This window comes from Pseudophryne corroboree, chromosome 6, assembly GCF_028390025.1.
Source record: "Pseudophryne corroboree isolate aPseCor3 chromosome 6, aPseCor3.hap2, whole genome shotgun sequence".
Classification (NCBI taxonomy): Eukaryota; Metazoa; Chordata; class Amphibia; order Anura; family Myobatrachidae; genus Pseudophryne; species Pseudophryne corroboree.
This window is the reverse complement of record NC_086449.1, coordinates 590806891-590832473: the sequence shown is the minus strand read 5'-3', so window position 1 is coordinate 590832473 and position 25583 is coordinate 590806891. Positions and strand designations below refer to the sequence as shown.

The 25583-nt window shown below is 47.1% G+C and overlaps 1 protein-coding gene across 2 annotated transcripts in view; it reads left to right on the top strand.

The window, feature by feature from the left end:
• CFAP43 (cilia and flagella associated protein 43) overlaps positions 1-25583 on the top strand; it is a 265732-nt gene that overhangs the window by 163185 nt on the left and 76964 nt on the right. For both annotated transcript variants that reach the window (XM_063927999.1, XM_063927998.1), the window contains one exon: positions 25324-25443. In XM_063927999.1, the coding sequence (XP_063784069.1) occupies positions 25324-25443 (120 nt within the window). The remainder of the gene's footprint in view (positions 1-25323; positions 25444-25583) is intronic.

Here is a 25583-nt window from a genome sequence, read left to right as displayed (position 1 = left end):
TATACACTGTTTGCGTACGGAGTCCCGTATCACTGTACGGACTTAGCGGCGCGCTGGGGGTACAAAGTACACGGAGGGGAGACATATGTACAAAGTACACACAGCGCGCACACACCCGCGCTGGGGGTACATACACGGAGGGGAGACATATGTACAAAGTACACACAGCGCGCACACACCCAGAGATACACTTTAAACCTTCACAGTAATGAAATGCAATGATAAAACACTTTAAACCTTAGCAGGGCAATGAAGACACGACACCAATTGTGATTTAACCGCTGGGTTCCGACACCACAGTGGATTATTGCTGAAAGGGGGTTACAATACAAATAATACAATACAATATAACAGAGTAAATGGCTACATTCAATGGTACATACTTGAGTAGATTCGCTTGCGCTTCCCGGCCCGGTCCTCGGTAATCAAATAGATAACTTTGTGAGTCTTGTGATTTTCCAGGCCAGAAGCAGGCTCTCTTTATAAACTTCTTCCAAAAGCAATACAATAGATACTGTAATCACTTTGTCCTTTGGACACAGGAATGCACTTTTACAGTACAGGAGAGGTCATAGGTCGGTTTGAATAGGTAGGCGATGTCTTTCCCAACTGCTCTTGTGGGTGGTCTCCTCTGGATTCCCGCCGCAAACATAATGTACAGTAAATACAGTTTATATCTATATTCTGCTTCTGCACATAACTATCCGCAGGAACATGCGATCTTCCTCAAACTAACACCGGAATGTTACCCTTAAAATACCCTACATCTGGATACCAAACACCACCTTATGACCTTGTTCTGTCCCCTCCTATTCTGTAAAGGTGAATCCCTTTGTTCTGAAACCATTTAAACTGTTGTTAATTTCATATGTGATGCAGGGGGACTATGTGTACTTTGTGCACTATTTGGATTAAATATGTAATGTGTTTTGATAGCTCTCCATGCGTTCACGAACTCTACCATAAATACCCATACCACGCGCTGATGTGCACGACCGCGGGGGCGACCATACCAAATTGCGAATATGTGCACGCACAGCAGAACAAGTACACGCGCGGAGGCCATCTGTGTGTTGTTTGTACGTGATGTGTGTACTGCAATATTTTTCGCCTTTGACAGTCCACCCTTTGGCAGTCACCAATAACTGCCACTATCTAATCACTAAACAGAAAAATATCTACACAATATCTACAGAAGTTTGGATAGTCGGGAGAGAGGGGTAGGTAGGAAATGTATGACCTAGTGGGATAGTAAAAAGCATGTATGTATGAATCTGTGTCTGAGGGGCATGTATCATCGTGCCGTATATGTTCTAAATAAGCATCGAGGTATTACGAAGTATACATTAAATCCTTCTCATCCCGTACTAAGGGTCTGTAAATGGGCCAACAAACACTACCGAGCTCTTGTCAGATTGTTCCAACAAATGGGGTGCACATTTAGTTGATGATACACGGAGGGGAGACATATGTGAGTGCTAGTATATGTGGATATCACCTGTCGACTATGTGTGCTATTAACTGGAGGTTGCAGAGATGAAGATAAGACACATATCTAAAATACATTCACATAAACATTTTGGGTAGGGCAAATGTCTTTTCCGGATGGATGTATCTGGGCAGAGGGGGAAACACAAGAGAAATGGGTGAAAGAAACAGGCCATGAAATTCATTTACAATCCTTATCATAACACTGTCTCTATGGATGGGTCATAAATTAAATCTGCTGCTATAACAGCACTCTTGCTCCTTAGACTCATCAATTTTGTGCCGTGCTTGCGCCGGGTCAGAATTCGAACACACCTAAATATCAAACCAATAATTATGATGACTCCATGATACAAAGGAGAAACTTCCCTACACTCATAATAACATTTTGAGCCCACTCTCCTAAACCTGAGAACCAATTTCGTGGGTTCAAGCATGAGACCCAGCCGGTCAGTTCATTACTCACAGTCGCCAAGGTAAGGTTGTGATTCCTCCTGAACTCCCACTTCAACTGTAAAATATCGTCCATCTTTTGATCGATAATCTCCGTTGGGTCATCAGTGCTATTTGTAATATACGTACAGCACTTCACCCCATATTGAGTTGCCAGAGTAACACAGTACCCACCTGTCACGGCTGTGATATAATTTAGGACCATCCTGTGCTGAATCAGTTCCTTCTTGTAAGCTTGTAACTCCCGTATACCTGAAGGTGTCTTCATATATCTCAGTGATATTATCTATCAAGTTCACTAGCGCATGGATATCCCTATAATTTGTAATTCCTCTGGCAGTACGGGTGATGTCTAATGCGAGAAGGAATTGAATCCCGGTGGATTAGTGGATCAAATCAGAGGCTGCGTGCTCTGTCCTATCTATGAGGTGTCTCTTGACGATGTGTTCATAGTGAGTATGAGTATAAGGAGCCTGAGCACTGCGGTGAACGTCTTTCATCTTATCATGGGTTATGGTCATGACCTCTGGCAGTACTCTCCCAATATAACACAATCCCTCTGAGCTCGGGGCAAGCCACTTGTACGCCTTCCTCCCACATATGAAATAGGCATCATCTGGGAGAACATAGGGGACAAAATATAACATCACCATATTACAAACTTTCCAAGTAAAGAAACCCATCCCCAGTTCTCCCATCTGCTCAGTACAAGTATCGGGCTGGATGATATGAGCACAATACCTTGGCGATACTTTTCCAACCCACATGGTCTTGCTTCCACGAGTATACCTATACCGAAAATACCTCCCACTGTTGGCTATTTGGCGTACAAGTTCAGAGTCTGTGGGTATCCTATCAGCTCTGTGTGAAAAGGTCATTGTCTGGTTATTCCACGTCACTTCCCAATTTTCCGGTTTTCGGTAATTGGAAATATTAAAACATAATAAGGATCTATCTACATGATACTGGTGTAGCTTCAAACTAGGGGGCCTAGAAATATTGAATTTCTTGTCCACCGGTCTCCCACCCCGTAATTCGAGTACCTCATCTATTGCTAAAGGGTATGGTACTAATCCTGACTTGCTCTGACCTTGAGGTACCTGTGAGCACACCCAGCATTCTGTCTGGTTTAAGACCTTACCCACTAGTGAGTGGTAATCACTCAACGGATGCCGGTCCATGTCGATATTAAGGTTGGACTGACATCTCTGGATGCACCCATCCTTAACTATATTCTCACAATTCCTACAAATACAATATTCATCAGACAATAACCCCTCACAGTGCCTCCGAGCTCCTTGACTACCAGAGCGCTTACTGATGCAGGCCTTTACCAAAATGATGTGCTGATCTTGAGATCCTACAAATTCGTACTTGCCATCAGAACCCATTCCAGATCCCTGCTCGACCTCTCTGGGACCCTCACCAAAACAAACTGTCCTTATCAAAACCAGAATTACTAACAGAACCCGAAACGCAGTCTCTTGTGATCGATCCATTTCTTTAGGGGAAAGGAGGAAAATAAGAAGGAGAAAAGAAAGGAAAAATGTAGGGGGAGGTGAAAAAAGAAAGTGGTACGACAACCGTTCTAGCTCTTGTTACTCTCTGTGCTCAGATGCCTTTCAACAGTCCTGCCTCTCAACATTCCCGGAACAGACACTCCAGTGATTCGAGATTCTCTACACTCTGCTCTTTGTCACGAGTTCTCTCCGGGTCAGCAACCTTCTTGCAGTGGGACGAGTGGATCCACGTCTCTCTTTCGGCGACTTTCAATGCTGTTGTGCTGGTTAACAAGACTTGATATGGTCCTTTCCACCTATCTATGAGGCAACCTGAGCATAAGAAATTTCGAATCATCACATAATCCCCAGGTTCAATGTCATGACAATTACTGTTCGGCAGGTCCGGAATCACCAGCTTTAAATTTCTTTGTTGATTTCTCAGCTGCTGGCTCATCCCAACCAAATATTTCACAGTCACTTCATTATTACATTTCAAATCATCCTGGGGGTCTATCATTACATGAGGTTGTCGACCAAAAAGGATTTCAAAGGGTGGTAGGTTAAGGGAAGACCTGGGAGTGGTTCTGATGCTGTACAACACTAGTGGCAAAGCTTCTGGCCACGACAATCCAGTTTCAACCATTAATTTGCTCAGCTTGTTTTTAATAGTGCTATTCACTCTCTCCACCGTTGCACTCGCCTGTGGACGGTACGGAGTATGCAGCTTGCTATAATTCCCATCAGTTTGCACTGACCTGAAAGACTTCACCTGTAAAATGGGTACCCCTATCACTTTCAATTATTCTAGGGATACCATATCTACACACAAATTCCTGCACAATTTTCTTTGCAGTGAACGTAGCAGTATTTGTGGCAGCAGGGAACGCTTCTACCCAATTTGAAAATACGTCAATACAAACTAACACATATTTTAAATTCCTACAGGGTGGTAACTGTATGAAATCGATTTGTATTACCTGAAAAGGACCGTCTGTCGGAGGGATATGGGATGGCTCTGTTTGTATTGACTTTCCAATATTCTTCCTAAAGCAAGTAAAACATGTCATTGCTCTCTTACCTGCATGGTTGTAAGTATGTTCTTTACACTTGATAACAGCCACTCTGTCTGGTTCCTGTATCGCTGTTAGGAGCCTTTTTATGTGGGACGCATGCGCTACAGGTGTGCCAGCTGCCGTCATGAAATTTCTGAGGCGCCATAGGGCCCCGAAATCATGTACCACTCCAAAGGCATACCTAGAATCTGTGTATATATTAGCTGACTTACCCTTGGCCAATTCACACGCTCTGGTTAGGGCGACCAGCTCAGCAACTTGTGCTGAGTGCGGTGGGCCCAGGGGTTCAGCTTCTATGATACCTCTGTCGTCTACAACTGCGTATCCAGTACACAGGTCTCCCGAGTCCGTCTGTCTGTGGCAACTACTGTCAGTGTAAAAGGTAAAATCTACGCCTTCCAGTAGGTTGTCACTAATGTCAGGTCTCGCAGTGAAAGTCTGATTCAGGTATTCCATACAGTCATGCGTATCAGTGTCTGCACTAAATCCTCCTTCACCATCATTCTCATCCTCCACCCTTTGTGTCTGTCCAGGCACACTTGGCAAGTAAGTTGCAGGATTTAGTGCGCTGCATCTCTTAATGTTGATGTTTACAGGGGCCATCAGTGATAATTCCCACCTTGTAAACCGTGCGGATGAGACATGTCTGGTTTTGGCGGAGTTCAGTAAGGCTGATACAGCATGAGGTGTATGGATGGTCAGGTTGTGTCCTAACACTACGTCTTCGCTTTTACTTACTAGCAAAGCTATCACTGCAACACTTCGCAAACATGTGGGGAGAGACCGTGCTACGGTGTCCAACTGTGCACTGTAGTAAGCTACCAGCCTGCTGGCATCACCATGTCTCTGGGTTAAAACTTCTGCTGCGCACCCTGCACTTTTTGTACCGTATAATTCGAAGGGTTTCCCATAATCTGGCATACCTAATGCAGGTGCCTGTGATAGGCACTGTTTGAGTCTCTCAAATGCCAGCTCGGACTCATCTGTGTGCGAGATCCGATCTGGTTTGTTCGAAGAGACCATCTCTTGCAAAGGTAAAGCCAGTATGGAGAACCCTGGGATCCAGTTTCGGCAGTACCCACACATTCCAAGGAAAGTGCGGATCTGTTGCTGCATTTGTGGCAGAGTCATGTCGCGAATCGCCTGTATTCTATCAGCGGTGAGGTGTCTAAGTCCTTGAGTCAAGCAATGTCCCAAATATTTTACCCTGGTCCGGCACAACTGCAACTTATCCTTTGAAACCTTGTGTCCCGTTTGGGAAAGATGAAACAGAAGCTGTTTCGTGTCTTTCAAGGACAACTCGAGTGAATCAGAACACAACAATAAGTCATCGACATACTGTATTAGCACTGATCCCCTCTCAGGTTGAAAGGATTGTTAACAGTCATGCAAAGCCTGGGAGAAAATACTTGGGCTGTCAATGAAACCTTGGGGAAGCTTGTCCAGGTGTACTGTACTCCCCTGTATGTAAATGCAAAGAGGTATTGGCTGTCAGGGTGCAGAGGGACAGAAAAGAAAGCAGAACAGAGGTCAATAACAGTGAAAAGTTTTGCAGTAGGGGGAATTTGCATGAGGATGACAGCTGGATTGGACACTATGGGGAATTGGCTCTCAACTATCTTGTTTATCCCCCTTAAATCCTGCACTAGCCTGTAACCCCTCCCCCCACTTTTTTTCACAGGGAAGATGGGACTATTGGCAGTGCTGGACGTCCTGACTAGGATGCCCTGTTGTAGCAACCGCTCTATGACGGGGTACACTCCTAATTCTACCTCTGGCTTCAGAGGATACTGAGGGATTTTTGGAGCTATCCTACCATCTTTTACTTGCACTACTACTGGAGCTACATTCGCCATCAATCCATTGTCTTGTCCATCTTTGATCCAAAGGGAACACGGTATTTGTGAGATCATTTCCTCTACCTTTGATGGACACTTGTCTATAACAGCAGAGTGCGACATTAGCCTTTGAGGGGTGTCTAATATATCTTGCACTTGAACGTGATTCTCGGGTATATCCAAGAAGACACCCTCAGGAGTACAATATATGACACACCGCATTTACACAATAAATCTCTGCCGAGCAGATTAGTCGGAGCCGATGCAGCCAGCAGAAAAGAGTGTTTGGACTGCAGGGGCCCTATCGTAATCTCTGCCGGTCTACTCAAAGGGTAGTGTTGCACCGTTCCTGTTACTCCCATTGCCGAAATTGTTTTACCCGTGGTTTTTATACCTACAGTCGAATTTAGCACTGACCTGGCCGCCCCTGTATCTACAAGAAAAGGTAATCGTATACCAGCTACATCAACCGTGACCTCAGGTTCACTACCAAGGCTAGCAATCAACTTAACTGGCTGCAGACTACAGGTGTGGCCCAACCCCTATTGTGTGGTGAGACCCTCCCGCAGCGCATTGGCAGCTACGATATGTGGGGGAGGTAGCTGAGAATTTTCGGAGGTCTGCCCATCTCTCCTTGGTGGGTACCTCCTTATTTCCCCTGCATGTGGCTCGTAACTTTTCCTATGTGGTCCCTGATCCCAATTATGTGAGTAGTAGTGTGGTTCGTATTTTCTGTGTAGGGGTCTATCTTGGCTATGCGCTCTACTACTCTTACAGTCTTTGGCAAAAGGCCCTTCCTTCCTACAAGTGTAACATGTTCTAGGTCTGTCCAAAACAACAGGGGTCCGGGTTTTCGGCTGATGGGGTTTTGCCGTAAGGGCCTGTATACTTACCGTCATCAGTTTTTCCCCCTGGGACTCCCTGTGTTTAATGATGTTCCTATCATGCTCGATAGCGGACTCTCTCAATGCAGCCACCGAGATACCTCTCCAGTTTGGTAGAGAAGTCTGTACCCTTGTTCTGAGTGCCTCCTTCAACCCGTCCATTAATACTGAAACAGCTACCTCCCTGTGATGTACATTGTCTCTAATGTCCTCGATCCCAGTGTATCTAGCCATTTCCTGCAGTGCTCGATGGAAATATTCGGATGCCGTTTCACCTTCCTTTTGTCTTATGGAAAAGATTTTATTCCATTTGACAACAGTAGGGAAATATATTCCTAATTGCAGATTGATTTGTCGTACATTCTCCTGAGTGTACTCATCAGTGAGAGGTACTTCTGCGTCTAAGTTGCAATCAGTTATAAATTTCGCGGGGTCAATATTTGAGGGTAAATATACCCGTAGCACTGTTCGCCAATCTTTGTTTGTGGGTTCGGTGGCATTACCTAACTCTTTAATGAACCTCTGGCATGCGACTAGATCTTTTCTGGGATCGGGAAATTCTGACATAATTGACCTTAATTCTGTCCGGGACCAGGGACAATGCATGGCAATGTTCCTGACGGGAGTTACTCCCTGAGCGTCAGTCTTGCCATTGGGGACTGCGATCACCCTGACAGGATTTAATTCAATTACATCATTTTGATTTGACTCTACAATGTGAGGTGCTATGGTTTCTGCATAATGTACGGTACCGTACTTACCTGTGGACACGACCTCACTTATCCCTCCACTAGGGGGCCTGACTACTGCTCTTGCTGGTTGGGCCGTGCCCACCTGAGTGTCTTGTATGGTGGCTGCTAGAGAGAGTGCCGATATCGTGCTGGACTCATCCTCTTGTTCGCAGTCCTGGGGAAAATTTAAAACAGGGTACAACTGGCAAGGGTTAGCGTTAGTACATCTTGCAATTGCACTTCTATTCTGTACCAATGTATCATTGCCTGTAGCCATTTTCTCCCCAACAATATATGGTGGTGGTGGTGCGGTCGCCATTGTTTTCCCGCTAGGTTTGGAACCTGCTGCGCGAGCTAATTCCCTTTGCATATCTCCCTCCTGTTGCCACAAATTTAAACAATCTGTATGTTTAATCCTTCGTTTCTTGGATTTTATCAGACAAATCCTTAACCTTAAGTTCTGTAATACCTCTGGTTCAAAGCTGCCCACCCTAGGGAATGGTTCCCTATCATTGTTAGTCATACATATCCACTAATTGCATAAAACTTCTGTGTGTGAACCATATTTTTCACACATGATAAACCTTGCTAAGCCTTTTGGCCACAATTCTGTCTGAACCCTGTCTAAACGTCTCTTACTTGAGCAACTGACTCCCATATTTGTTGGTCTCTTCTAATATCTTTAAAAAAATTCCCACAAACACCAAAATACTCAATATAAGTAGACGGTGGAAGTATACCTGAGCGCCTTCCACTCGCTCTCACCCACGCTGGCCAATACAACGATACATTGTTGATAGCGGATCGCAATGTACCCAACTTAGGGCTCCTATCAGACCTTACACCGTAATTTATTTCGGTGGAAGTTCTGTTTGGAATATTTTCCTGAGAGAGGCAGTGAAAATTTCCTTTTCGGTATCTTTCAACTGGAATTGTTTGTAGGGTGAAAAACAGAGAAATTAGATAACTATCTTTCACCCTTTCCAGTGAAGCCCACCAGGGAGATTTCCCGAAGTTATCAAAGAAAAACCTCTTTGTCTATACAATCACGTCTGCGTATGCTCTTCCACAGCGCATATGACACAATAATATCACGTTGCTCTGTGCTTAACAAACGGACATGTGATGCAATAGCACAGCCTATAGATACTAGTTATCTATATGCCCTACGATTGCTGTAGACCACCTAGCTTAGACCACCTAGACCACGAAGAGTTGTATGGGATACCACACAGTCCACTAAGACCACCTAGTTAATAATGCAGGGTTGCGAACCCTACGCCACCGGGCCTCTACTAACCCAGTGTGTCCACTTAGACCACCTAGACCACTTAGACCACTTAGTTCTTGGGTTCAGTATCCACTCACTCCTGCATTCGCTCACTCACATACACGTTATTTTTTTTTTTCTGTACAGAAAATTAGGATTCATTCAAGTTGGCAGCTTTACCCCCAGAGGCAATTTAAATTTTTTTATTTATACTAAATTTTGTTTTTATATTAAATTTCTTTAGAAACCGGGTAGTTTGGTGCTATTGTAGTGTAGCTACTGTCCCGAACTATTGTGTAATTTGTACTTAGCGACCGTATTTCTTACGCAATTTGCGTAAACACGCGATCGTGCGTGTCTTCTTACGCTGCGTACGCAGTCCCGTACTTTGTCCGAGACACGTGTACAAAACCGTACGTCCGCAATCACACAAATTCCACAACTTCTATACATGTGAGCAATACCAACTATAATTGCTCACTTAACACAACACACAGTTTCTTTCTGTATAAACCTTTTTAACTAGGCCAGGCTGCGTGTGTGTCTTACACTTACTTCCTTAACATTTATTTTAGTTTTAACTAAATAGCAACAAATATCTCCGGTTTCACACAAGTTTAAATTAATCTAGCAATCTGAATTTTATGGCAACACTGTGAGAGAGTATGCAAAGAGTATGGGTGCTGTGTAGGCTTTTGGCGGCAAAAGAAATTTCACAGATTTTAAATAGCTTTTTTCCTGTTTACCTTACGAGTTCTACCAGCATCTCTACAAACCATACAGAGCAAACGCCATCTAATCAGCAATTAAGTAGGGTTTTCAGTGCATCCATCGACCAAGAAAAGGATACGTAGGATAACTTCCCACCCTTTGCTGATAGATTACGTCTGCTGTGACCTGTTAGGTAGTAAGTATGTGGAAAACCGGAGAGCCCCCAATTGATTATGTCGATTATCTTACAGGAAAGAAAGCTATACCTTATACACACTTAGAATACACTTTACTATGGAGCTGCTGCGGCCGCTAAACCTAGTACACACGTTACGTACTTTATACACTGTTTGCGTACGGAGTCCCGTATCACTGTACGGACTTAGCGTACAAACGCCGCGCTAGGGGTACAAAGAACACACAGCGCGCACACACCCAGAGATACACTTTAAACCTTCACAGTAATGCAACGCAATGATAAAACACTTTAAACCTTAGCAGGGCAATGAAGACACGACACCAATTGTGATTTAACCGCTGGGTTCCGACACCACAGTGGATTATTGCTGAAAGGGGGTTACAATACAAATAATACAATACAATATAACAGAGTAAATGGCTACATTCAATGGTACATACTTGAGTAGATTCGCTTGCGCTTCCCGGCCTGGTCCTCGGTCATCAAATAGATAATTTTGTGAGTCTTGTGATTTTCCAGGCCAGAATCAGGCTCTCTTTATACACTTCTTCCAAAAGCAATACAATAGATACTGTAATCACTTTGTCCTTTGGACACAGGAATGCACTTTTACAGTACAGGAGAGGTCATAGGTCGGTTTGAATAGGTAGGCGATGTCTTTCCCAACTGCTCTTGTGGGTGGTCTCCTCTGGATTCCCGCCGCATACATAATGTACAGTAAATACAGTTTATATCAATATTCTGCTTCTGCACATAACTATCCGCAGGAACATGCAATCTTCCTCAAACCAACACCGGAATGTTACCCTTAAAATACCCTACAGCTGGATACCAAACACCACCTTATGACCTTGTTCTGTCCCCTCCTATTCTTTAAAGGTGAATCCCTTTGTTCTGAAACCATTTAAACTGTTGTTAATTTCATATGTGGTGCAGGAGGACTATGTGTACTTTGTGCACTATTTGGATTAAATATGTAATGTGTTTTGATAGCTCTCCATGCGTTCACAAACTCTACCGATGCTCACGACTGCGGGAGCGACCATATGCAAATTGCGAATATGTGCACGCACAGCAGAACAAGTACAAGTGCGGAGGCCATCTGTGTGTTGTTTGTATGTGATGTGTGTACTGCAATATTTTTCGACTTTGACACTCTGCACATGTTATATCTGCCTCCCCTGCAGCGCACATTGGGCCTAATTCAGAGTTGATCGCAGCTGCAAATTTGTTAGCAGTTGGATAAAACCATGGCCCTCATTCCGAGTTGATCGCTCGCTAGCTGCTTTTAGGAGCAGTGCACACGCTAAGCCGCCGCCATCTGGGAGTGTATCTAAGCTTAGTGCGAATGAAAGGTTAGCATAATAGTGCTGACATTTTTTCAAGCAGTTTCATAGTAGCTGCAGACCTATTCCTTCCTTGCGATCACTTCAGTCTGTTTAGTTCCTGCTTTGACATCACAAACACGCCCTGCGTTCGGCCAGCCACTCCCCCGTTTCCCCAGGCACGCCTGCGTTTTTACCTGACACGCCTGCGTTTTTTAGCACACTCCCGGAAAATGGTCAGTTACCACCCAGAAACACCCACTTCCTGTCAATCACTCACCGATCAGCAGAGCGACTGAAAAGCGTCGCTCGACCTTGTGTAAAACTACATAGTTGTGTGTGAAAGTACGTTGCGCGTGCGCACTGCGGCCCGTACGCATGCGCAGAAATGCCGATTTTTAGCCTGAACGCTGCGCTGCGAACAACGGCAGCTAGCGATCTACTCGGAATGACCCCCCATGTGCACTGCAGGGGGGGAGATATAACATGTGCAGAGAGAGTAAAGGGGGGTACACACCTTGCGATGTTCAGATAATTTCTAAGCAATCTGGCTAGATTGCTTAGAAATTAGCTGAACATTGCTCCTTGTTTAGGGGTGCCGGCGACAGCGATGTGCGGTCTCGCGCATCACTATCGCCGGTGCTAGATCGCGCTGTGCTGAGCGGGGGGAGAGATGTGTGCTGAGCGGTCTGCGCTAGATCGCTCAGCACACATCTCTGGGGAAATCTCCCCATCAGTACGGCCCTTTAGATTTGGGTGTGTTCAAACTGAAATCTAAATTGCAGTGTAAAAATAAAGCAGTCAGTATTTACCCTGCACAGTAAATTCAGAATCCTCTTTACTAGTACAGTAGGAGCATTGCCTTCATTAATATCTATTTTTTTATTTCTCTGACGTCCTAGTGGATGCTGGGACTCCGTCAGGACCATGGGGATTAGCGGCTCCGCAGGAGACAGGGCACAAAAATAAAAGCTTTAGGACTAGGTGGTGTGCACTGGCTCCTCCCCCTATGACCCCCCTCCAAGCCTCAGTTAGGTTTTTGTGCCCGTCCGAGCAGGGTGCAATCTAGGTGGCTCTCCTAAAGAGCTGCTTAGAAAAAGTTATTAGGTTTTTTATTTTCAGTGAGTCCTGCTGGCAACAGGCTCACTGCAACGAGGGACTTAGGGGAGAAGAAGTGAACTCACCTGCGTGCAGGATGGATTGGCTTCTTAGGCTACTGGACACCATTAGCTCCAGAGGGATCGAACACAGGCCCAGCCATGGAGTCCGGTCCCGGAGCCGCGCCGCCGACCCCCTTGCAGATGCCGAAAAGTGAAGGAGGTCCAGAAACCGGCGGCAGAAGACTTTTCAGTCTTCATGAGGTAGCGCACAGCACTGCAGCTGTGCGCCATTGTTGTCAGCACACTTCACACCAGCGGTCACTGAGGGTGCAGGGCGCTGGGGGGGGGGCGCCCTGGGCAGCAATGATAATACCTTGTTCTGGCTAAAAATACATCACATATAGCCCCTGGGGCTATATGGATGTATTTAACCCCTGCCAGGTCTCACAAACACCGGGAGAAGAGCCCGCCGAAATAGGGGGCGGGGCCTATCTCCTCAGCACACAGCGCCATTTTCCTGCACAGCTCCGCTGCGAGGAAGGCTCCCAGGACTCTCCCCTGCACTGCACTACAGAAACAGGGTAAAAAAACAGAGAGGGGGGGCACTTTTTTGGCGATATTGATATATTAAGCTGCTATAAAGGAAACAACACTTCTGTAGGGTTGTTCCTATATATTTATAGCGCTTGGGTGTGTGCTGGCAAACTCTCCCTCTGTCTCCCCAAAGGGCTAGTGGGGTCCTGTCTTCGATAAGAGCATTCCCTGTGTGTCTGCTGTGTGTCGGTACGTGTGTGTCGACATGTGTGAGGACGATGTTGGTGTGGAGGCGGAGCAATTGCCGGTAATGGTGATGTCACCCCCTAGGGAGTCGACACCGGAATGGATGGCTTTGTTTATGGAATTACGTGATAATGTCAGCACGTTACAAAAATCAGTTGACGACATGAGACGGCCGGCAAACCAGTTAGTACCTGTCCAGGCGTCTCAGACACCGTCAGGGGCTGTAAAACGCCCTTTACCTCAGTCGGTCGACCCAGACACGGACACCGAATCTAGTGTCGACGGTGAAGAAACAAACGTATTTTCCAGTAGGGCCACACGTTATATGATCACGGCAATGAAGGAGGCTTTGCATATCTCTGATACTGCAAGTACCACAAAAAGGGGTATTATGTGGGGTCTGAAAAAACTACCTGTAGTTTTTCCTGAATCAGAGGAATTGAATGAAGTGTGTGATGAAGCGTGGGTTAACCCCGATAGAAAACTGCTAATTTCAAAGAAGTTATTGGCATTATATCCTTTCCCGCCAGAGGTTAGGGCGCACTGGGAAACACCCCCTAGGGTGGATAAGGCACTCACACGCTTATCAAAACAAGTGGCGTTACCGTCTCCTGAAACGGCCGCCCTCAAGGATCCAGCTGATAGGAGGCTGGAAACTACCCTGAAAAGTATATACACTCATACTGGTGTTATACTGCGACCAGCCATCGCCTCTGCATGGATGTGCAGTGCTGGGGTGGTTTGGTCGGATTCCCTGACTGAAAATATTGATACCCTGGATAGGGACAGTATTTTATTGACTATAGAGCAATTAAAGGATGCTTTTCTTTATATGCGAGATGCTCAGAGGGATATTTGCACTCTGGCATCGAGAGTAAGTGCGATGTCCATATCTGCCAGAAGAAGTTTATGGACGCGACAGTGGTCAGGTGATGCGGATTCCAAACGGCATATGGAAGTATTGCCGTATAAAGGGGAGGAATTATTTGGGGTCGGTCTATCGGATTTGGTTGCCACGGCAACAGCCGGGAAATCCACCTTTTTACCTCAGGTCCCCTCCCAACAGAAAAAGACACCGTCTTTTCAGCCGCAGTCCTTTCGTTCCTATAAGAACAAGCGGGCAAAAGGACAGTCATATCTGCCCCGAGGCAAAGGAAAGGGTAAGAAAGTGCACCAAGCAGCTCCCTCCCAGGAGCAGAAGCCCTCCCCGGCTTCTGCAAAGCCCTCAGCATGACGTTGGGGCTTTACAAGCGGACTCAGGGGCGGTGGGGGGTCGACTCAAGAATTTCAGCGCACAGTGGGCTCACTCACAGGTGGACCCCTGGATCCTGCAGGTAGTATCTCAGGGTTACAGGTTGGAATTCGAGAAGTCTCCCCCTCGCCGGTTCCTAAAGTCTGCTCTGCCAACGTCTCCCTCAGACAGGGCGACGGTATTGGAAGCCATTCACAAGCTGTATTCTCAGCAGGTGATAGTCAAGGTACCCCTCCTACAACAGGGAAAGGGGTATTATTCCACACTATTTGTGGTACCGAAGCCGGACGGCTCGGTAAGACCTATTCTAAATCTGAAATCTTTGAACCTGTACATACAAAAATTCAAGTTCAAGATGGAGTCACTCAGAGCAGTGATAGCGAATCTGGAAGAAGGGGACTTTATGGTGTCCCTGGACATCAAGGATGCTTACCTGCATGTCCCAATTTGCCCTTCACATCAAGGGTACCTCAGGTTCGTGGTGCAAAACTGTCATTATCAGTTTCAGACGCTGCCGTTTGGATTGTCCACGGCACCTCGGGTCTTTACCAAGGTAATGGCCGAAATGATGTTTCTTCTGCGAAGAAAAGGCGTATTAATTATCCCTTACTTGGACGATCTCCTGATAAGGGCAAGGTCCAGAGAACAGCTGGGGGACGTAGTAGCACTAACCCAAGTAGTGCTGCAACAGCACGGGTGGATTCTGAATTTTCCAAAATCTCAATTGACCCCGACGACACGTCTGCTGTTCCTGGGAATGATTCTGGACACGGTTCAGAAAAAGGTGTTTCTTCCGGAGGAGAAAGCCAGGGAGTTATCCGAACTTGTCAGGAACCTCCTAAAACCAGGAAAAGTGTCTGTGCATCAATGCACAAGAGTCCTGGGAAAAATGGTGGCTTCTTACGAAGCGATTCCAATCGGCAGATTCCACGCACAAACTTTTCAGTGGGATCTGCTGGACAAATGGTCCGGATCGCATCTGCAGATGCATCAGCGGATAACTTTGTCTCCACGGACAAGGGTGTCTCTTCTGTGGTGGTTGCAGAGTGCTCATCTGTTAGAGGGCCGCAGATTCGGCATACAGGACTGGGTCCTGGTGACCACGGATGCCAGTCTGAGAGGCTGGGGAGCGGTCACACAGGGAGGAAACTTCCAGGGAGTGTGGTCAAGCCTGGAGATGTCTCTTCACATAAATATACTGGAGCTAAGAGCGATTTACAATGCTCTAAGCCTGGCAAAACCCCTGCTTCAGGGTCAGCCGGTGTTGATCCAGTCGGACAACATCACGGCAGTCGCCCACGTAAACAGACAGGGCGGCACAAGAAGCAGGAGGGCAATGGCAGAAGCTGCAAGGATTCTTCGCTGGGCGGAAGATCATGTGATAGCACTGTCAGCAGTGTTCATTCCGGGAGTGGACAACTGGGAAGCGGACTTCCTCAGCAGACACGATCTACACCCGGGAGAGTGGGGACTTCATCCAGAAGTCTTCCACATGATTGTGAACCGTTGGGAAAAACCAAAGGTGGATATGATGGCGTCCCGCCTCAACAAAAAACTGGACAGGTATTGCGCCAGGTCAAGAGACCCTCAGGCAATAGCTGTGGACGCTCTGGTAACACCGTGGGTGTTCCAGTCAGTGTATGTGTTTCCTCCTCTGCCTCTCATACCAAAAGTACTGAGAATTATACGGCAAAGGGGAGTAAGAACGATACTCGTGGCTCCGGATTGGCCAAGAAGAACTTGGTACCCGGAACTTCAGGAGATGCTCACGGAAGATCCGTGGCCTCTACCTCTAAGACGGGACCTGCTTCAGCAGGGACCGTGTCTATTCCAAGACTTACCGCGGCTGCGTTTGACGGCATGGCGGTTGAACGCCGAATTCTAAGGGAAAAAGGCATTCCGGAAGAGGTCATCCCTACCCTGGTAAAAGCCAGGAAGGAGGTGACTGCACAACATTATCACCGCATTTGGAGAAAATATGTTGCGTGGTGTGAGGCCAGGAAGGCCCCGACGAAGGAATTTCAACTGGGTCGATTCCTACATTTCCTGCAAACAGGATTGTCTATGGGCCTCAAATTAGGGTCCATTAAGGTTCAAATTTCGGCCCTGTCGATTTTCTTCCAGAAAGAATTGGCTTCATTTCCTGAAGTCCAGACTTTTGTAAAAGGAGTACTACATATACAGCCCCCGGTTGTGCCCCCAGTGGCTCCGTGGGATCTTAATGTAGTTTTGGATTTTCTCAAATCCCATTGGTTTGAGCCACTCAAATCGGTGGATTTGAAATATCTTACATGGAAAGTAACCATGCTACTGGCCCTGGCTTCAGCCAGGAGAGTGTCAGAATTGGCGGCTTTATCGTATAAAAGCCCATATCTGATTTTCCATTCGGACAGGGCAGAACTGCGGACGCGTCCTCAGTTTCTGCCTAAGGTGTCTTTAAATACACAAGTACGTTGAAAAGACAGATTTACACCATTCGCTGTGAATATGCTTTCTCTATCTCCTTTAAATAATGTTAATAAGTGTCTCTAGTAAACATACAGCAAATAACATCAGCATTTTCCAGGTCCTCCCTACTGGAGATGCAACAATTTGCAGACACCGCCTGTCACAACTGAGGGCCTGAGCTGACGGGAGGCAGCCTCAGTTGTAGGGGCTGAGATGTAACAGAACCTGGGAGGTTGTTTCAGACCCCTAGACATGTAAGTAACATGTAGAATAACTGCCCGAAGGCGTGACCACGACAACCAGGATAAAAGTCAATGATGTTTATTATGACAAACTCCGTAACACAGCAGCAGTAAAAGGAAACATAAAAGTCAACAGAGGATAAATACAATTCCTGGGTACTACAGGGTGGCAAGGGCCACAGGCACTGGTAGTGTGAGACAGTTCTTATAATCTTCTAGTTGGAAAGTCCTTACCAGGCCTGACTGTAGCAATGGAGAGAACCCAGTATCGTACCAGCTGATGTTCCAGGAAAGGCTGGGCTGCTGAAGGTAAAACGGCTGCTGTGGATACTGGCTGGAACCAGACTGTTGTTGGTACGGAGTGGATACTGGCTGGAACCAGTTAAATAATAAACGAACTTGAGAGCGATGAAATAATAATGAAGTTTGGAGTTTGAGAGCGGTGAAATAATAATACCGGTGGAGAGTGGTAAACTGCAGAAAAGGACACCGGCCCTTTAAGAGAAGCTATACACTGCTGGAAGCTGGGCTGGAAGCAGGTGATTGTTTGAGAAACAGGTGAGTCCAGAATGGATCGGAGAGTCAGGCTACACCGCAGATGGAATGCTGGTGCGGGTCTCTATAGCAGAAGTCTGGAGACAGGAGCTGGAACCTGGAAGACAACCACAGGAGAGAGACAAACTGGAACTAGGTTAGACAACCAAAGCACTGACGCCTTCCTTGCTCAGGCACAGCATACTTATACCTGCAGCAAGGAAGGGGTTGGCTAGGCAATTATGCAAATCAACAATACAGACAGCAGATTGGTGGAAATAATCAGATGACAAAATCCAAGATGGCTGCGCCCATGCAGACACTTGGAGGGAAGTTTGGTTTGTAATCCATGTGAGAATTGAAACAGTAATGGCGACGCCGGCCACAGGAGACGCCAGACTGACAAGCGCACATTTAACCACGCGGGCACAGCGGAGGCCGCGGCTGCTGAAATCACCACTCTGACATTCTGCATGTGGAAACTCAGGAACAGCGGGATCCGGTCCTGGAACGCTGAGCCAGCCTTAGGAGGCATCTGAAGGGTAAGTAATGGCGTCCAGATACCCGGATCGTGACAGCACCCCCCCCTTTAGGAGTGGCCCCAGGACACTTCTTAGGCTTTAAAGGAAACTTTGCGTGGAAATTTCGGACCAAGGCAGGAGCATGGACGTCTGAGGCATTGGTCCAAGAGCGTTCTTCAGGACCATAGCCCTTCCAGTCAATGAGGTATTGTAACTGACCGTAACGGAAACGTGAGTCCAAAATCTTGGCCACCTCGTACTCGACTCCCCGTTGAGTCTGAACTTTGGGAGCTGGAGGAAGTGCGGAATGAAACCGATTCAGGATCAGCGGTTTCAACAAAGAAACATGAAATGTCCTGGGTATTTTCAAGAAGGATGGTAACTGTAACCTGTAGGCAACAGGATTGATGACTTGTTCAATCTTGAAGGGTCCGATGTAGCGAGGTGCAAATTTCATGCTGGGAACTCTCAACCTCAAATTCTTCGTGGACAGCCACACACGATCACCCACCTTGAGAGCAGGAACCGCTCTACGCTTCCTATCGGCAAACTTCTTATACCTGAATGAGGCTTTAAGCAGGGCTGCGCGGACGTTCCTCCAGTTATTTGAAAACTGACGCAAGGTGACATCCACTGCTGGAACAGAAGTTGCGGGAAGCGGTTGGAATTCTGGGACTTTAGGGTGGAATCCATAATTAATGAAGAATGGTGTAGAAGAAGATGAGGAATGGTATTGATTGTTGTGGCTGAACTCGGCCCAAGGAAGGAGTTGAACCCAGTCATCTTGAGAGGAAGACACATATATACGGAGGAAGGCCTCCAAGTCCTGATTCACCCTCTCGGTTTGACCATTGGTCTGAGGATGGTAAGCCGTGGAAAACTTTAACTTGACTTGGAGGGCTTGACACAAACTTCGCCAAAATTTGGCTACAAATTGTACTCCACGATCCGAGATGATCTCTTCAGGAAGACCGTGAAGTCGGAAGATCTCTTGTATAAACACTTGAGCCAACTTGGAAGCTGACGGAAGACCGGTGAGAGGGATGAAATGTGCCATCTTGGTGAACCGGTCAACTACCACCCAGATGGTATTAAACTTGTTGCAGATAGGTAGATCGGAAACAAAGTCCATCGACAAATGGGTCCAAGGTCGACGGGGAACAGATAATGGAACCAGTTGCCCCGCAGGCGACTGGCGGGAGACTTTGTGTTGGGCACACTTTGGGCAGGAGGCAAGAAATTCGATAACGTCCTTCTTCAGAGTTGGCCACCAGTAGGACCTAGAAATAAATTCAAGGGTTTTCTGAATGCCTGTATGTCCAGCAAAACGGGAAGCATGGGCCCAATGCATGAGCTTCTTCCTTAGAACTGGCTTAACAAAACTTTTCCCTGGTGGAGGCGTAGAGTCCATCCCTACCGTGGAGAATGCCAACGGATTAATAATAGGATGCTTGTCTGCAGACTCGGACTCATTTTCTTGCTCCCATGAGCGGGAAAGGGCATCGGCCTTACGATTCTGAGAACCCGGACAGAACTGGAGTTTAAAGTCAAACCTAGAGAAGAAAAGTGCCCATCTGGCCTGACGAGGATTCAGACATTGTGCGCCTTTGAGATATAAAAGATTTTTGTGGTCGGTAAGTATGGTGATTGAGTGGGAAGCTCCCTCCAACAGGTATCTCCACTCCTCCAGAGCGAGCTTGATGGCTAGCAACTCCTGATCACCAATGGCATAGTTGCGCTCAGCTGGGGAGAACTTCCGGGAGAAGAAACTGCAAGGATGTAGATGTCCATCTTTGGCCCTCTGGGATAACACTGCTCCTACTCCAACGGAGGAGGCATCTACCTCTAAGATAAAAGGAGAGTCGGTGTCGGGCTGTTTCAGAACTGGTGCAGAGATGAACCGTTGCTTCAGAAGGTGAAAGGCCTGTGTAGCTTCCTCGGACCACTTGGACGGATTAGCACCTTTCTTGGTTAATGCAGTGATAGGCGCCACGATGGTGGAAAAGTCTCGTATAAATTTTCTATAATAATTGGCGAACCCTAAGAACCTCTGGACCCCTTTGAGGCTTAAGGGTATAGGCCAATTCTGGATTGCTTGGAGTTTCTCAGGATCCATCTCTAGTCCGGAACCGGACACAATGTAACCTAGAAACGGAATGGTTTTAACTTCAAACACACACTTCTCCAATTTACAATAGAGGTGATTGACACGGAGACGGGAAAGAACCTCTTTTACCCAGAAACGATGATCTTCGAGATTATTAGCAAAGATGAGGATGTCGTCTAGATAAACCACGACATGGCGGTACAAGATGTCCCTGAAAATCTCATTCACGAAGTGCTGGAAGACTGCTGGAGCGTTGCTCAATCCGAAGGGCATGACGAGGTACTCATAATGTCCGTCACGGGTGTTAAAGGCGTTCTTCCACTCGTCACCCTCACGGATTCGGATGAGATTGTAGGCACCCCTCAAGTCCAGCTTTGTGAAAATAGTTGCACCACTAACTCTATCAAAGAGCTCGGTAATCAGGGGTAAAGGGTATCGGTTCTTGACGGTAATGTCGTTCAGACCTCTGTAGTCGATGCACGGACGCAGACCACCGTCTTTCTTCTTAACGAAGAAGAAGCCTGCGCCGGCTGGAGAAGAAGATGGTCGGATGAAACCCTTCGCCAGGTTCTCTTTGATGTACTCTTCCATGGAGTGTGTCTCAGGCAGAGACAACGGATAAGTTCGGCCTCGCGGTGGAACCTTCCCTGGAATGAGGTCGATTGGGCAGTCCCATTCTCTATGAGGAGGAAGGATATCAGCAGAGGCTTTACTGAACACGTCCGTGAAGTCTTGATATGGAGGAGGCGGAACATCAGATGACCTGGGGAAGGAAGAACAAACAGGAAGAACTTTGGCTAAACAAGTCTCAGCACAGGAGGGCCCCCATGCCAGTATTTGCGTAGTCGTCCAGTCAATTGATGGGTTGTGGAGACGGAGCCATGGAAGGCCTAAAACCACTGGATGTGTGGCTCTTGGAATCACTAAAAAAGAAATATACTCAGAATGAAGAACTCCCACTCTCAGACGAACTGGAAGAGTCCTTAAGGAAATGACTGCGTCAAAAATCTTGCTGCCATCCACGGCAGTCAAAGAGATGGACGAGGACAGTCTCTCGGTGGGTAGGGACCACCGTTTAACATAAGCTTCGGTCATGAAATTCCCAGCTGCTCCGGAATCAAGGAGGGCAATGACGTTCCTGTAACGTTGAGCAATTTGGAGCGACACTGGGAGCTTACAGTCATGAGGAGATGGAGAGGAGATCATTACTCCTAGCCGGCCCTCTCCTTGGCGAGCTAGGATCTGGAGTTTCCCGGACGTTTGGGACAGGCATTGATAGTGTGCGACGGAGCTGCACAGTAGAGACAGAGAGACTCAGAGAGACGTCTTCGGCGCTCAGCGGGAGATAGACGGGAACGACTAATTTGCATAGGCTCATCCTTGGATGGAGATGGTTGACGAGGAGGAGGAGCAGAAGATTTAGGAGTAGATGATCGTCCTCGCTCGGTTGCTCTCTCTCTGAAACGTAGATCAACCTTCGTGCAAAGAGAAATTAGCTCATCCAACTTAGAGGGCAAGTCTCTGGTAGCTAACTCATCCTTGATGCGTTCTGATAAGCCATGCCAGAATGCAGCATACAGGGCCTCGTCGTTCCATGCCAGTTCGGATGCCAGGATTTTAAACTGTATAAGATACTGTCCCACAGTACGTGTTCCCTGGCGTAAACGGAGAATCTCAGATGAAGCAGATGTTATCCGGCCTGGCTCGTCGAAGATGCGCCTGAATGTAGCTACAAAGTCAGTATAGGAGGATAGCAGGGGATCAGACTTCTCCCATAAAGGTGATGCCCAGTCAAGGGCTGAGCCACTGAGAAGGGAGATGATATAGGCAATTTTGGTACGGTCACTGAAGAAATTGCCAGGTAGAAGCTCAAAGTGGATTTCACATTGATTGAGAAATCCCCTGCAGAACCTTGGAGATCCATCAAATTTTGCTGGCGTTGGAAGATGAAGATGTGGACTGGAAATGGGTAAGGTGGGTGGGGTTACAGCTGGTGTTACTGTAGTGGACGCACCGGACGTGCCAGGTCCACGGAGGGTCGTTTGAATCCCATCCAGCCGTGTAGAGAGATCCTGGAGACAGCGGATGATGTGGCCCTGTGCAGCCTCCTGATGTTCAAGTCGGGCTGCCAGTTCTTGCATCGGCCTGGCCGCTTGATCCTGGTCTCCGGCTGGATTCATTAGGTCAGTGCTTACTGTCACAACTGAGGGCCTGAGCTGACGGGAGGCAGCCTCAGTTGTAGGGGCTGAGATGTAACAGAACCTGGGAGGTTGTATCAGACCCCTAGACATGTAAGTAACATGTAGAATAACTGCCCGAAGGCGTGACCACGACAACCAGGATAAAAGTCAATGATGTTTATTATGACAAACTCCGTAACACAGCAGCAGTAAAAGGAAACATAAAAGTCAACAGAGGATAAATACAATTCCTGGGTACTACAGGGTGGCAAGGGCCACAGGCACTGGTAGTGTGAGACAGTTCTTATAATCTTCTAGTTGGAAAGTCCTTACCAGGCCTGACTGTAGCAATGGAGAGAACCCAGGATCGTACCAGCTGATGTTCCAGGAAAGGCTGGGCTGCTGAAGGTAAAACGGCTGCTGTGGATACTGGCTGGAACCAGACTGTTGTTGGTACGGAGTGGATACTGGCTGGAACCAGTTAAATAATAAACGAACTTGAGAGCGATGAAATAATAATGAAGTTTGGAGTTTGAGAGCGGTGAAATAATAATACTGGTGGAGAGTGGTAAACTGCAGAAAAGGACACCGGCCCTTTAAGAGAAGCTATACACTGCTGGAAGCTGGGCTGGAAGCAGGTGATTGTTTGAGAAACAGGTGAGTCCAGAATGGATCGGAGAGTCAGGCTACACCGCAGATGGAATGCTGGTGCGGGTCTCTATAGCAGAAGTCTGGAGACAGGAGCTGGAACCTGGAAGACAACCACAGGAGAGAGACAAACTGGAACTAGGTTAGACAACCAAAGCACTGACGCCTTCCTTGCTCAGGCACAGCATACTTATACCTGCAGCAAGGAAGGGGTTGGCTAGGCAATTATGCAAATCAACAATACAGACAGCAGATTGGTGGAAATAATCAGATGACAAAATCCAAGATGGCTGCGCCCATGCAGACACTTGGAGGGAAGTTTGGTTTGTAATCCATGTGAGAATTGAAACAGTAATGGCGACGCCGGCCACAGGAGACAGGAGACGCCAGACTGACAAGCGCACATTTAACCACGCGGGCACAGCGGAGGCCGCGGCTGCTGAAATCACCACTCTGACATTCTGCATGTGGAAACTCAGGAACAGCGGGATCCGGTCCTGGAACGCTGAGCCAGCCTTAGGAGGCATCTGAAGGGTAAGTAATGGCGTCCAGATACCCGGATCGTGACACCGCCATTTTGATTTATTAAGCATGTGTGGCCAGTCAGTGGTTGTCGAGGCACACCTGGCTCTATGAACTTGGAGCAGCTGACTTCCGTGTCACATGACCTCCTCTGCACAACACAGGAGGTCATACAGTTTACCAGAGGAGGGAATTATTGTGCTCTCCTTGTGCTCTCCTTTCTTCCTCTATGCCACAGAATCTAGGGGGTAATTCTGAGTTGATCGCAGCTGGATTTTTGTTAGCAGTTGGGCAAAACCATGTGCACTGCAGGGGGGGGCAGATATAACATGTGCAGAGAGAGTTAGATTTGGGTGTGGTGTGTTCAATCTGCAATCTAAATTGCAATGTAAAAATAAAGCAGCCAGTATTTACCCTGCACAGAAACAATATAACCCACCCAAATCTAACTCTCTCTGCACATGTTATATCTGCCACACCTGCAGTGCACATGGTTTTGCCCAACTGCTAACAAAAATCCTGCTGCGATCAACTCAGAATTACCCCCCTAGTCTCTACCTGTAGTTGTGTAGGTGTGAGAAGGCATATGGGAACATGTGGGATGTGTGACCTGAGGGGCATGTGGGGGAGGGCTGATGAGCATGCAGAGGGTATGTGGGGTGGTCTGATATTGTGTGATAAGATCTGGGGGCTTGGGAGGAAGGTTAGTGGTATGTAGGGAGGTGTTATGGGCATGTAAAGGGCATGTGGGCAAGTCTGGGGTGCATGTGGGAAGGTCTGATGGGCATGAAGGGGCATTTGGGAGGTCTGATGAGCATGTAAGGGGCATTTGGCGAGGCCTAGGGGAATGTGGGTAGGTCTGGTAGAATGTGGGATGATCTGATGGGCATGGGGAGGCCAGATGCGCATGTAAGGGGCATTTGGGGAGGTCTAGTAAAATGTGGGATGATCTGATGGGCATGTAACAGGAGGATGTAGCTATGTGACCGCCGGTCACAATACCGATCCCGACATCCTGCCGTCTCTCAATCCTGACAGTCGGCAGCCCAACTAACAGGGACTATTCCCACTCGTGGGTGTCCACGACACCCATAGAGTGGAAATAGAACCTGTGGCGAGCACAGCCTGCAAGGGGTTTTGTTGCGCTCGCCGCCCCCCCCCCCCCCCCCCCCCCCCCCCCCCCCGGCATTCTGTGGGCGGGATCCCAGCGTAGGGATGCTGACCGCTGGGATCCTGCCCACCAGCACCCCATACCCAACCCCATAAATGGAGCATTTAGGGAGATCTAGGGGCATGTTGTGAAGTCTGATGCATGTGAAGATGAATAAGCGACATGGGTCTTTAGATGTTTAGACGTTTTGGGGGTCTCAGTTTGACTGAATGGCCACTCCCATACTTACCTCTGCTTGCCTATAAATTACCAGATACCCTTGACAGAAACACAAGACAGCTTTGGGTTTTTATGGTTGTGTTTAAAATGTAAAATATACCTGCTCACTATTTAATTACTTTTAGATACTAGAAGCAGAAATGAAAAAGATTCAGACCTCAATCATGGAAAGCACACAAGCTTTTGATGACATTTTGACAAGATTTTTTGAAAAGAAAGTTAAAACTGAAATGGTCATTTACCAGGTAACCTTTATACTTTTTAAACTTAAATAACAAATTTGGATAGAATAATAATTTCATGTAGGACACATCAAAATACAGAGTTAAAAGTATTATGGAATATTATTTATGTGTGGCTTCTAGCCAATGGCAAGACAATTGCT